This window comes from Ovis aries, chromosome 5 (assembly GCF_016772045.2).
Source record: "Ovis aries strain OAR_USU_Benz2616 breed Rambouillet chromosome 5, ARS-UI_Ramb_v3.0, whole genome shotgun sequence".
Taxonomy (NCBI): domain Eukaryota; kingdom Metazoa; phylum Chordata; class Mammalia; order Artiodactyla; family Bovidae; genus Ovis; species Ovis aries.
In genome coordinates this window covers 15,898,147-15,910,264 of record NC_056058.1, presented here as the reverse complement: position 1 = coordinate 15,910,264, position 12,118 = coordinate 15,898,147, and the positions used below count along the sequence as shown (strand labels likewise).

At 56.8% G+C, this 12,118-nt stretch overlaps 1 protein-coding gene across 4 annotated transcripts; it reads right to left on the bottom strand.

Moving 5' to 3' along the window:
* Window positions 1-333: 333 nt before the first annotated feature.
* On the bottom strand, window positions 334-11,906 carry KHSRP (KH-type splicing regulatory protein). Of its 4 annotated transcripts, none has more exons than XM_027969789.2 (20): window positions 11,539-11,906; window positions 9,605-9,701; window positions 8,994-9,032; window positions 8,608-8,647; window positions 7,669-7,718; window positions 7,012-7,083; window positions 6,225-6,282; window positions 5,762-5,936; window positions 5,482-5,580; window positions 5,043-5,141; window positions 4,820-4,922; window positions 4,149-4,249; window positions 3,911-4,055; window positions 3,672-3,832; window positions 3,475-3,584; window positions 2,971-3,059; window positions 2,688-2,888; window positions 2,505-2,597; window positions 2,266-2,426; window positions 334-1,188 (listed from the first exon to the last, which is right to left on the bottom strand). In XM_027969789.2, exons 1-20 carry the CDS (start codon window positions 11,794-11,796, stop codon window positions 1,180-1,182), a joined length of 2,160 nt encoding a protein of 719 aa, XP_027825590.1. In that variant the 5' UTR covers window positions 11,797-11,906; the 3' UTR covers window positions 334-1,179. The 4 variants fall into 4 exon arrangements, with proteins under 4 accessions (XP_027825590.1, XP_027825591.1, XP_027825588.1 ...); XM_027969790.2 differs by having other exon boundaries at window positions 2,505-2,582; XM_027969787.2 differs by having other exon boundaries at window positions 334-2,426.
* Window positions 11,907-12,118: the final 212 nt, after the last annotated feature.

Sequence of the window (12,118 nt, the reverse complement as noted above, 5' to 3'; positions counted from 1 at the left end):
CTAGAAACACAACTGCGGCCGGCACGCAGTTTTAGACAAAAAGCACTTTATTTAACCAAAAAATGGGGGGGGGGGGGTAGGGGTGGTGAGAGTTAGGAAAGCACAATGCGCCTGCAGAAAACTATCATCTCTTAGAATTGTTCTTTTTTTAAAATAAAAAAAATAAAGGAAAAAACCCAATACAACACAAAGCTTATAATTTCCAATCACCATTATCAGGCTTTTACAACATCTATAAAGAACAAACATCTGCTTCAAAACTCTATGGGGGGGGGGGGGGGGGGGGGGGGAGAGAGAGACAGAGAGAGAGAGACGGCACCCGGCAGACTTGGGGAGGTTTTGTTACCATTTATTTGTGAAGTTAAAAACGAGCGATAAAAAGTAAAAACTGCCATACAATTTTTTGTTTTGTTCTCAATTGTTTTCAGTTTCCATGTCCTCTTGAACAAATGAAACACAACAGACCAGTCCTGGGGGCAGGGGGCAGGGGGCAGGGGGCAGGAGGGGCAGCGCAGCGGGTGAGGGGGAGCGGAGCTGGGTGGAAGAGGAGCGAGAGGAGGAGCAGACAGGCTGAGGGAGGGGCTGCCTGGCACAGGGTGGAGGATGGGCTTTCCTAAACATCAATACCTGGTCCAAGGAATGTTCCAGCTCTAACTAAAAAGAAATAGCAAGAGTGACTTTGTTTCCTTTTTTAAAAGTTTATTTTAAAAACATGAAAAGGGCCAAGGGTGGTCGCAGGGAGTGAATGAATTGCTTTCTCCTGAAAGAGGCAGTTTCAGGAAGGCTGGGGCAGGGTGGGGGACGATAGAGATTTTTATATATATATATATAATTTTATAAGTTTTGTTTTGCTTTTTAGTTTTTAACTTTTTTTTTTTTTGCAGAGATTTAGTTCTCGCTATCTTCTCTGGCTGGCTCAAGATGAAGGATCCCAATTTTGAAAGAAAAAAAGCATATGAGACACACAGAATGAGCAAGAGAGCGAGAGCCTGGCACTGCCCGTGCCACGACCCCCAAGCCACTCACAGGGAGGGCTCCCCTGGCACCCCCCCTTGGCAGCCATCGCTCTCTCGACAAACAAACGGAAAAAAACAAACGAAAAAAAGCCCCCAAACAGAACAAAATGGAAAAAAAATAATAAAAGATTTTCACAGATGAAGAAGTTCACATTCATTCGATTCATTGAGCCTGCGGAGAGGGAAGAGATAGGAATTGGTCACTACGGGGCGGGGAGGGGGACGGGGCGCGGGAGACTGGGGGAAAGTGGCAAGGAGGGGGCCAGGAAGCCCCTCTCCCGAGCCTGTGGCAAGCGCAGGCTGGAAGGATGTGTTTGTAGCTGTCTAGTCAGTGCTCTAGGACTGGCTTCAGTCAGACTGGCTCTGAGATGGAGGAGAGTGACACAGGAAGAAGCAGGGGCCGCACAGAGAGAGCGAGAGCGAGAGAGAAGCACTGAGGGCTGGGGAGGGGGAGGCGGGGGAGGGGTGCCCTGTGTCTTCAGAAGGCAGGCGGGCGGGCAGCTCCCGGCGCATCACGACATGACAACCAGAGATCACGGTGTCCCCACAACACCCCTGTGAGGTAGGTTGGAAGGTGGCAGCGATCGTCATGCCCACTTCACAGACAAGACTGGGACACGAGGCGGGCGCAGGCGCGAGAGCAGAGGCCGAGCCTGGGCGTGGCGGGCGGGCCCTGCGGCCGGGCCCCTTGGCGCCGCCCCTGGCCCCGAGAGCTGTGGCCGGGCCCCACGGGGCAGCTGGCAGCACACACAGTCACTTGGACACGCGGGGAGAGATCGTGGGTTTAAAAATAAAAGAATCAAAAGAACAAAAACCATGAGAGTAATGCAGAGAGGGGCAAAAATATCCGTTTTCTTCCCAAGTGGCCAGATTGTGAGTGAGCGAGTCAGCAGCCGGGACGGCGACCTCCGGCTGAGCGGATGGCCTACCCCCCACCCCCAGGACTACCCACCAGTTCAACAGTTCCTCCTTTTATCTGCTGCGCGCTCTCCCCCAGCATCACGACAGCGTTACACAGGAACAAGCAGGCCGGCGGAGAGGCCTCTTCTTTAACCTCTGGACCCAGCGCACACTTCCCCCAGCTCGTGGGGGCTCCCGGAGACCTCTGGCCACACGGCCCCCGCTGCAGGCATCAAGGACACACCCCGCAGGGGAAGGGGTTTCCGGCGCTACCCACTAAGGCAGGATGGACGGTGGCCGGGGGTTGGAAGGAGAAAGGAGGAGGAGGAGGGTGGCAATTCCCACTTGCCTGCTGCTGTCCCTGCTGTGTGGGCGGAGGCTGGGGGCCGCCGGGACCTGGAGTCTGTCCGTAGTAAGCGGCTTGCTGTCTGTAATATTCAGCCCAGGCAGCACTGTAGTCTGGCTGGGAACCCGGGGGTGCTCCTGGACCCCCTCCGGTGGCCACTTGAGCTGTGGGGGAGCAGAGGGTGGGTGAGCAGACCAGGAGGCCGGCACACCTGGTCCCACCCCTGTGGCCTGCCAGCTCACCCTGCTTCTTGTAGTACTCTTCCCAGGCCTTCGTGTAGTCCTGCTGCGGGGGGGCTCCAGGCTGCTGGGGCTGCTGGCCTGTAGGGGCAGGCCCTGAGGTCAGAGGACAGGCGGGGATGTGGCCACCCACTCGCCCACCCCTCCCTGGTTGACCGGAGCTCCTGTGGTGGCTCACGCACTCACCGATCTTTTTGTAATACTCTTCCCAAGCCTTAGTGTAGTCCGACTGACCAGCAGGTGGAGGCTGAGGGGGCTCACCCTGGGTGGGTGGGGCCGCGGGGGCTGGTGCCGGGCCGGGCACGGGGCCTGGGGGCTGCTGGTAGTAGTGTGAGTAGTAGGCGGCCCAGGCGGCGTTGGGGTCAGCTGCGGCGGCTGCGGCTTTATCTGTAGGCAGAGGGTGTGCAGGCTAAGCATTGGCCAGGAAACCGGCCCCTCCCCTCAGCCCTGCTCAGATCATTATACTCACTTGGGTCATGAGGAGCAGGCGGCTGCCACTGAGGGTAGGTGTTGCCCCAGCCCTGGGGTGGGTACTGGTGAGGAGGGGGGCCTCCAGCACTGAGGGTGAAAACAAGGGACACATGAGCCAGGTTACCCCAGGGTCCTTGCAGAGGACGGCCATAGCCTGGAAGGGGGCCCAGAGCACCCCTTACGTGGAAATGCAGATTCCTGGCCCAGGTAAAGGCGTTAGACAACTGAAGCAAGGGGTACAGGCCACGTGGACTCAAGGCTGTGACAACCCCCCACCACACCACACAGGATTACAGGATCTACACGTGGAGCGGAGACCTAGAGCAACACCCACAGCATCTTTTAAAAATGTTGTCTCTAAAACAAGGGTTGGCCAGAGTTGTTTGGCACCTCTGCAAGGTGGAATGGCCTTCTTGGAGGTGAGGAACACGGACATAGGGCCTGCCGGCCTCCTTGCCAACACTGTGACCCCCACATCCCAGGAGCCCGCAGGAATACTCACTGAGGGGGAGCCCCCGGTGGGCCCTGATTGAAGGGCCCAGGGTTGAAGGGCCCCATGGGGCCGGCAGGGCCTGGTCCCCCCGGGCCTGGTCCGACTGGGCAGAGGGGACCCTGGAGGAATGAAAAGTGGATGAGATCAGTGGAAGAGGAGGAGGAGCTGGGCCCAGGTACCCAGAACCCCCCTTGAGCTGAGCCCACCTCGATCTTCTCTTCAATGAGCTGTTTGGCATGGTCGATCTGCTGGGGCGAGCCCCGGATGATGAACAGCTTGAAGTTGGGGTCTCCGTTGGGTGGCAGCTGCCGAGATATCTCTACAAAGGCGCCTGTCTGCTGGTTTATGGCTTTCACATTCTCACCACCTGCAGAAGCCATGGGCAGTGAGCTGAGGGCAGGAGGAAAGCGGGGGGACGGGTGGGGCCTGTGGAGGAGCCACTCACCTCGGCCGATGACCAGCCCGCACTTGTGGGTGGGGATGGAGAAGGTCATCTCCCCGCCTGGAGGGCCCCAGTTGCCTTGGCCCCTGCCTCGACCTCGGCCTCCTGGGGGCATGCCAGGACCCCCTGGAGGACCTGGGGGACCGCTCTGCAGGGCAGGGAAGAGATGGACAGTTAATGCAGACAGCCAGCCTGCCTTCCCACTCAAGCCCACCCACTCAGCACACCTGACAACACCCACCCTGAGGCTCTGGAGGAGGTCGTTGATAATCCGCGCGGCGTGCTCACACCGGTCTGGGGGTCCCATGATGTGTGCTATCTTCTCAGGACCCGTCCCATCGTCTGAGCCAGCACAGGAGAACAAAAAACAGTTACAAGAGACGCACTATTCCGAACCCCCAATGTTGCCTCTTCATGGCGGTCGCTGGCCCAAGCCATGTCTGGAACATGTCAAAGTGCCGCTGGCTGCCTTTCATGTGTTCAGGAGCAGATGAGGATCCCTCCTGCACTTGGTGCCCCCAGAACTAGCAGACGCACTTGGCAGAACCAAGAACTGACAACAAATCTCTCAAAAAGCACGGGGGAGTCTGTCCTCCCCAAAAACCACTGGGACTGGGCAGAAGCCCACAGCTAGGGCCTCAAGAGCTAACCTCACCCAGGGGCCCAGGTGGCCTGTCAGGAGAGCCCTTGAGAGGGGAGAGGGAGAGATGGCTTGACAGGACAGGAACACACACTCCTCAACTTGGGAAGCCTGCCTGTCATTCACCTTCTTACGGGGCTGCTCCCGAGTGGGGACAAGGCATGTCCCGTTGGTCTAGGAGTAATGAGGCACCACAGACACTAACTCCATTGCCAAGCTGCCTGCCTTGGACCCCAAGAGTGAGTCTCAGCAGATCCCAGCTAGCCCCTGACCTTGTTTAAACTGTATCCGAACACCAGCGTCATTCTGGATCTTCTTGATCATCTCCCCACTCCGGCCGATGACCACACCCACAGAATGCCTGGGTACTGGCACCTGAGGGCGGGCGGGAAAAAGGAGGATCAGCTGGGCTTTGTCACTGTCTGCAGTCACCCCACTGACCACAAGCCAGCCGCCACCCCTGCCACTCCATCCACCCAAGAGGCCCGCACTCACATCGATGCCCCCGCCAATCCGGGACCCATACTCGTTCCGGTCTCCAAAGCCACCCTGGTCACGCTCCCGCAGAATGTCCATCACCATTTCGCAGGCTTGCTGTGAACATACAAAGTGTGGTGCTTGCACGAACACTGCTGCCCCACTGCATGCCCCAGGGTCACAGGCCAGAACTAAGGACCAACACAAGGCTGCTAGGATCTTTACCCACTGCCCTAAGAGGCGGACATGGTGAGCACCCCGGCTTTCTGGACTGAGGCCAGTTGAGGCCACCTGCTCATATACAGACGGCTGGGAGTGAGCTCAACAGAGAATGAGTCCAGGACTGACCTCAGAGACAGTGCTCTAGAAAATCTCTCCACTTGCATCCAAATCTCCAGCCTACCCGCTGCCCTCTCTCTGCTCCCCAGAACCACCCCCTCAGCCCTGGGGCACCCACCTGCACTTTGTAAGGGTCTCCGATGATCCGCAGCGGTTTGTCCACATTCGTGTTCTGGGAGCCATCCTGGATTAAAATCATCTTCACTCCAGCCCGTTCCTGTACAACCAGAGTGGCGTTAGTGCTGAACTCTCCAAGGACTTCCTGGGGCATGGGGAGGCAGGTCACACCTGGTCCAAAAGGACGAAGGGCTCTGGCTCGGTGGCGGGGGGCAGTGGCGTGCACAGGCACAGCCATGGGAAGGAGGCTGTCCTGGGACGGGAGGAGCCTGCACCCTCACCTGCAGCTGCTTGATGGTCTCCCCGCCTTTGCCAATGACCAGGCCAGCCTTGCCAGCGGGGATCATGATCTCCTGCACTGTGCCGTTCTGGCCCCCGTTGGCGTTGTCGTGGAACTGGCCTGGGGGGCCCCCACGGCCCCGGGAGACAATGTCATCCAGCATCATCTTTGCTTTCCTGGAAAGGGAAAACACAGGTGCTCTCTGAATGCTTGCCTGGAGGCTCAGCCCTGCTCCCAGGAAAGGGGGTTCCAACCCCCTCTCTGGGTCTGACAGAGGGACCATCCCCAGGGCTGGGGCTATTCTGGGCCAGGTTCCCCAGATCTCAGGAGGCTCACTATGTCAGGCAGCCCCCCAGTGCAGGCAGGGCATGAGGAACATGATGTGGGAGTCACCCTAAACTTCAAAGGGATCCAGAGGGCTTCGCCCACCCACTTTGTCATAAGAGGCCCAGCCAGAGACTTACTGCACAGACTCCGGGGCTCCTGTCAATGACACGCTGCGTTCAGGTAGGCCACCGCTGTCTGGAGAGAGGAGCGGAAAGAGGATCAGCACTTTTTTCAGCCAATGTCTTGGGCAGACAACCAGAAGGACCTTCCATGGAGATGAGATTTCCAGGAACAATTGACAGCTACTTCTGCCACTGTACAGCACCCTGACAAATCAATTTACCTCCCCAAACACTTGAGGGTGCTTTATGCACGGCCAAGATGAGGAAGCTTGACGTCTAGCAAAGGAGGCAAACATTTTAGTGATGATAATATGGAAGGAGAAGCAGATTCCAAAAGATTCAAATGGGCCCCTTCCATCACCACCCACGTGAGCACCTTCCAGTCAATGTACTGCGTGTCAGGCAGGGTGAGCACTCAGAAACCCCTGCAAATCAGGTACCTGCCAAGGTGCAGGCGGGACTGGATTTAAGCAAAGGCCTGACCTCAAGCCGGTCCTTCCTAAGGAACTCCCCTGCCTCACACTTTCCCACAAGGTGTTGTAGCTCAGGTGGCAACACAGTCAGAGTGGGATGTGGGGTGCAGCTCCCTATAGTGGATTCTAGCCTTCCCCGCTCATGGAAAGCAGAGGGAGACAAGATTTGCAGCTACACCTTGAGGCGCTGTGCAAAGGCGGCACACAGAACATGCTCAGTAACACCAGCCCGCTTCACCTCCATCCAATCGCAGCTTTCGGGATCATGAGAGAAAGCGCCAGGAGCCCCAGCACAGCCACCCATCCCCACCCAGCTCTAGCGCTCCTACCTGGAGAGATCTGGACTTTGCAGCCTGAGTCCTGCTGGATTTTGTTAATCTGTTCACCTCCTCTGCCTATGACTGGGTGGAAAAAAAGAAGAAGAGCAGAGATGGATGGGGGAGGCTGGCGCTGAGAGCCCCCCTGCCCAGAGAATGGATGAGAGAGTAAGCACAAAACAGCTCCTTCAAAATAAAAGAAAAAAATTACAAAAACGAAAAACAAACAAAAATCGCACAACACATCAGGTTCCTTCAGTTCTCCTGTGGCCTCTCTGATTCTGCTCAGCCCCTTCTGGTGCCCCTCACCAGATCTCTGAGCTGGGGGGGGGGGGGGGAGGGGGCGCTGCCCAGGCAATCACTCCCCATTCCACTCACCCTTTTCTGCACCTGCCCTAAAGCCTGGGCCTGGGTCAGAGGGACAGGGAGAGGAGAAGGCATCAGAAGGAAAAAAAAGTATGAACAGACTCATCTTTGGGATTTCCAACCACAAAAGAAACTACATATATAAATATGTATCTCCACCATATGTAATGAGGGGAAAAAACAATCACTGGCTCCTTCAGACCACAGGTCTCAGGGTTGGCAGGCACCCTCCTGAGAGACTGCTCTGGAGGACACGGGGCAGAGGTTAATGGGCACCACGGGATCACAGCAGTTCACACTCACTTAGTCCCACCATGCCGTCTGGGACCCGGTATTCTTCTGTCATTGAAGTCCTACAAAGAGAAACAATGAGAGTCAGCCTCAAGTCAGGAAGAAGCAGAGAGGATGGAAGAGCCAGAGGGCTTCCTGGAAAAAAAACCCCTCAAAACCCAGAAGCCCTGCCTCCTGCAACATGGGGACCAAGCCCCCACAGGCCTAAGCAGAGTCTGACAAGTGCATGGAGGCTCCCTCATCCCACAGCAGACCACCCAACCTCTCGGGGGCCCCGTTTCCCACTCTGGGCCACAAGAGGCTTAGCCTGGGGTAGCATGACCCACTGGACCAGTGCTGCCCACCGACTCAGGGCAAGAGTGAGAACCTGGGACACTTTCACAGCAATCTGACAGTGTCATCCAATACCTATAGATTCTAACTTAAAAGATCAGTTTTGTATCTTTTTCACTTCATTCTTCTAGTGAGTGGTTTTTACTGCATTTCCCAAAATTTTAGCTAATAGTAAAAAAAAAAAAAAAAAAAGAACATGGTCCTTCAGAAAGAATGCTCTAGGGTAAAAAGGTAGGCAAGGAACACACCCCCACCCCAGCTCTCAGGGAACAAGAATCCGCAGAAGCAGGTGAGAGGTCAGGGCCAGTCCCCAGGCTTTTCCAGGAGGAAGGATGGCAGGGCTTCTGAGAATCCCCATCCAACAAAAGGAACAAAGGTGCACAGAGAACCCCTTCCCCATTACAGCTAACAGCCACAGCCCTACGCTCCCTATGGCCCCACAGACAGCAAGCAGGAAGGACAAACGAAGCTCCTTCTGCCTTTCAGTCTTCTCCTTGGTTGACCAGAAAGTAAGACAAAGCCCTGTACAACCAGGCACCCAGACAAAGCCCTCCCTCCAGTTAGCAAGAAAGGCCAGAGACAACGAGGAAACGACTTGCTCTCCAACCCACCGCTTACCTGGGGGGAGGATGAATGGGTCCGAGTTGAGAACTCATGGCTGAAAAGAGAAAACACAAAGGACAGATTGGCCCAGCTCCTCTCTGGGACCCCAAACACCACACCCTGGGCACATCTGCCATGCAAGGGACCAAAAGCTACATCCCAGTGCCTCTGAGCCTCCCTGAGTGAGCACAACAGGGCCACCTCACAACAGCCATGCTCAGAGGTGGCTGCTTCACAATCCAGGCTCTGGGGTCTCATGGGCCCTGGAGGGACACCAAGCGCCTCCATAAAGGAGAGGTGCTGTCTGCTCAGTACTTCCAGCTCCCCTCTGGAGAGTACTTCCTGCTAAAATCTCTTAAGATCCTGAAGCAGCCTCTGCCAGTGTCACCCAGTGGACTTACAGTCTCCCTGGGAAGCCAGCTTCTTGCTCTCTGGTTGGTCTGTGAAAAAAAAGAGGATGTCAGATGCAGTGCCTACCCACCCACAGCTGCCTCAAATCTGATGCTGGTGCCACATGTCCTGGCAAACAAGCCTCCTGCCCCCCACTCTCAACATCAGACGCAAGACAGGAGAATAAGAGACCTCATCTTACCACCAGCACTCAGGGATAAAGAGCCCTTTATAACAGGGGGAAAATGGTGACCCCAGTCCTTCCAGCTTAGATCCAAATCAGCCTTGGGGAAGTTAGGCTGATCAGTGAGTGATAGTTTAGGCTGCGTGCCTCCAGGTCAGCCACACTGCACTGACATGGGGCCTTAAGAGAAGCCTAGCTTAGCAGAAGAGGAGGAACAATCTTGAAAACTTACGACCTGGACCTGGTCACAATCAATCTGCCCTCCTCTCAGCCACCTGATACTTCAGGACGGCAGCCCAGACAAAAAGAACGAACAAAGCTGGAATTGCTGAGGTTTTAAAACACCAAATGGCAGCGGGCTCCCCCCACTTAGAACCACATTCCAACAAAGGCACTTCACTCTCTGCCCCCAGCCCTTCCAGCAAGGCAGGTAGTTACCTCCATCTTCTAACTGCCTCTTTTGGCCCCCAAAACCAAAATCAGGAGTGCTGTTATTCACTGTGGTAGCTGCGTCGCCTCCAATCTTGGCTGCGATCTAGAAGTGAAGTTGCGAGCAGAGAAGAATTACCACCCAAAGCCAGCCTCTGTGGTGCTCAGGTCAACCTTTCACCTCTTTGGTTCATGAATCCCCAACAGGTCTTGCTGTCTGGCCTGGGAGTGGCATTCCCTGGATTTAGGGATGAGCCTGTTGGTTAAGGCTTCCCTGATGGCTCAGCTGGTAAAGAATCTGCCTGCAATGTGGGAGACCTGGGTTCGATTCCGGGGTTGGGAAGATCCCCTGGAAAAGGGAATGGCTACCCACTCCAGTATTCCGGCCTGAACAATTTCATGGACTCTACAGCCCATGGGGTCGCAAAGAGTAGGACACAATTGGGCGACTTTCACTGTTGGTTAAGACATTTCAAGGAGTTCCAGGAATTTCAAAGCAGCTCCCTTTCTCTATCAAATTTGTGCCTAAACTGTTCATGGCCATAGGGTAACCCACACTAACTTGTTCTAGGGATGAAAGGAGCAAAAGTTCAGGTGCCCTCTACCAGGGAGAACTTCCAGACACTTCCTTGCCCAAACACCTGGGCCTCTGGGATGCTCAAGAGCACACCCTCAAAATTTTTCCATTTGTTGAACAAATCTTAGGGAAGTTTGCTTTAAGGCATCTGAAACCCTCATCTAGACCAAAACAAAAGGGCCTTTTCCGAACACGTGTTACATTTTGGACACACAAACACTGAATAAACCCCAACCCAATAAATTTAAAACCAGAGTATGCTGGTAGGATTACTACAAGTTTTCCAAAGAGATACAAACCATGAGCTGAGGATCTATATTTTAACCTAAAACTAAAAAAAAAACTTGAAGCCTAAACTCTTGGGATGCCCAGATGGGGTCTTATCCAATCAAACAGAGAGCACCACCTCCCCTTGTTTTAGCTGCCTCTCAATTAAGCCAGTGAAGGTGGGGAAGTGAGGGGTCAATCATATCAACTGCACCTAAGAACTCTACCGCATGCCTAGGGTGAAGGCCACAGACCACACTGGGAGGGGATCAGGGCGTTCCCCTAATGGGACCCTCCCTGTGCTGGAGGCTTTGGGGGCAATTCTGACTGAGAAAGCACTAGATGGCCTGAGCCCGGTCAGTTTCCTTTTGAAAGGGCGGCAAAGTCCTCGCTTTCTGTGGGCCTCTTCCCCTCAGGCCGTGGGGCGCCAGGGAGGTCACACATCAGCATGTGAAACCTCCATGTAGTAATCACGCCCCAGAACAGAGCGGTGGGACCCTTCCCTTCTTTCCCCAAAAGAGAAATAGGGTGCTTGCAAATGACCTGAAGCATCAGAAAGAGTCAGTCCCTAGGCCTACCCTCCCCATTTCAACGAAACGCTTGGCCACCGCTTGGCAGCCACAGGGTCCCCTTTCTACTTTCCAGGTTCAAGAGGAAGAACTTTTCTAATCCCCTAAAGTCCCTCCTTCCTGGGGACCAGGCAGAAAAGGGACTAAGTTGGGAGCAAAGAAGGCTCTTTGCCCTGATGGGGAGATGGGAGCAGAGAAAGACCTTCCCGGGAAGGCGGAACCCCTGCTTCTACGAGTAGAGTGTCCTAAAGGGTGGGAACCCCAAAGTGAGTCCCCGCGCTGCAGGGGACCCTGCACACTCTGGGGCCGCTTTTGGGTGACCCCTCCCAGACGACCCTTCCCCCCTGTAGGGGGTCACTCCCGGGGGGAGTGCCCCACTCCAGGCTTCTGGGGAGGCCCAGGCCCCCGCCTACCGCCCCACGTGACCCCGTGGCGGCCCCGGCCCCCCCCTTGCGACCCCGCGCGCGCGCACGTGACCCCGCCCCCTCCCCCGCCCGCCCGCGCGCCCCTCGGGCCCGCGGCCTCCTCACCTGGCGGGCCCGCTGCACGGCGTCTGCGAAGGCGTCCTTGCGGATTCCCGGGCCGCCCCCGCCGGGTGGCTGCGAGGGGCCACCGGCCGACCCTCCACCCGGGCCACCGCCGCCGGGACCGCCGCCGCCCCGGTCCCCCGCGCCCGGCGGGCCCGGTGGCGGGCCTCCCCCGGCGCCCCCGGCTCCTCCGGACCCCCCACCCCCGCCGGCGGGTGGCGGCGGCCCGGGCGGGGGTCCTCCCGTGCTGTAGTCCGACATGGCGCGGCGGGGCCGGGCCTGACGCGGAGGCTGAAGCTGAGGAGGAGGCGGCGGCAGCGGCGGCTCAACGCGGGAACAAGGCCTCGCTCCACACGGCCGCGGAGCACTCTGGGAAGCCAGCGGCTGGGAAGACGATGCGGGGGGGGGGAAAGGGGGGCGGAGAGGGACGCCCCCTCCGGTCGCCGGCTTGACGGACGGCGCCGCCGGGCCAATGGGAGGTGGTCACCCCTCCCGGGACACCAATCATAGGCTCTGGAGGCGAGCGGCCAATCGGAGTGCCGCGAGAGGCAGCGGGCGGGAGGTACCGCGAGATCGACAGCTC

Excerpts from the sequence above, each read along its gene's own strand:
- KHSRP (XM_027969787.2), bottom strand. The coding sequence starts at position 11,796 with ATGTCGGACTACAGCACGGGAGGACCCCCGCCCGGGCCGCCGCCACCC. Across the intron at positions 5,142-5,481 it reads GAGACCCTTACAAAGTGCAG|CAAGCCTGCGAAATGGTGAT; the intron begins GTGGGTGCCCCA and ends GTATGTTCACAG. Across the intron at positions 4,056-4,148 it reads ACCTCCTCCAGAGCCTCAGG|AGCGGTCCCCCAGGTCCTCC; the intron begins GTGGGTGTTGTC and ends CCTGCCCTGCAG.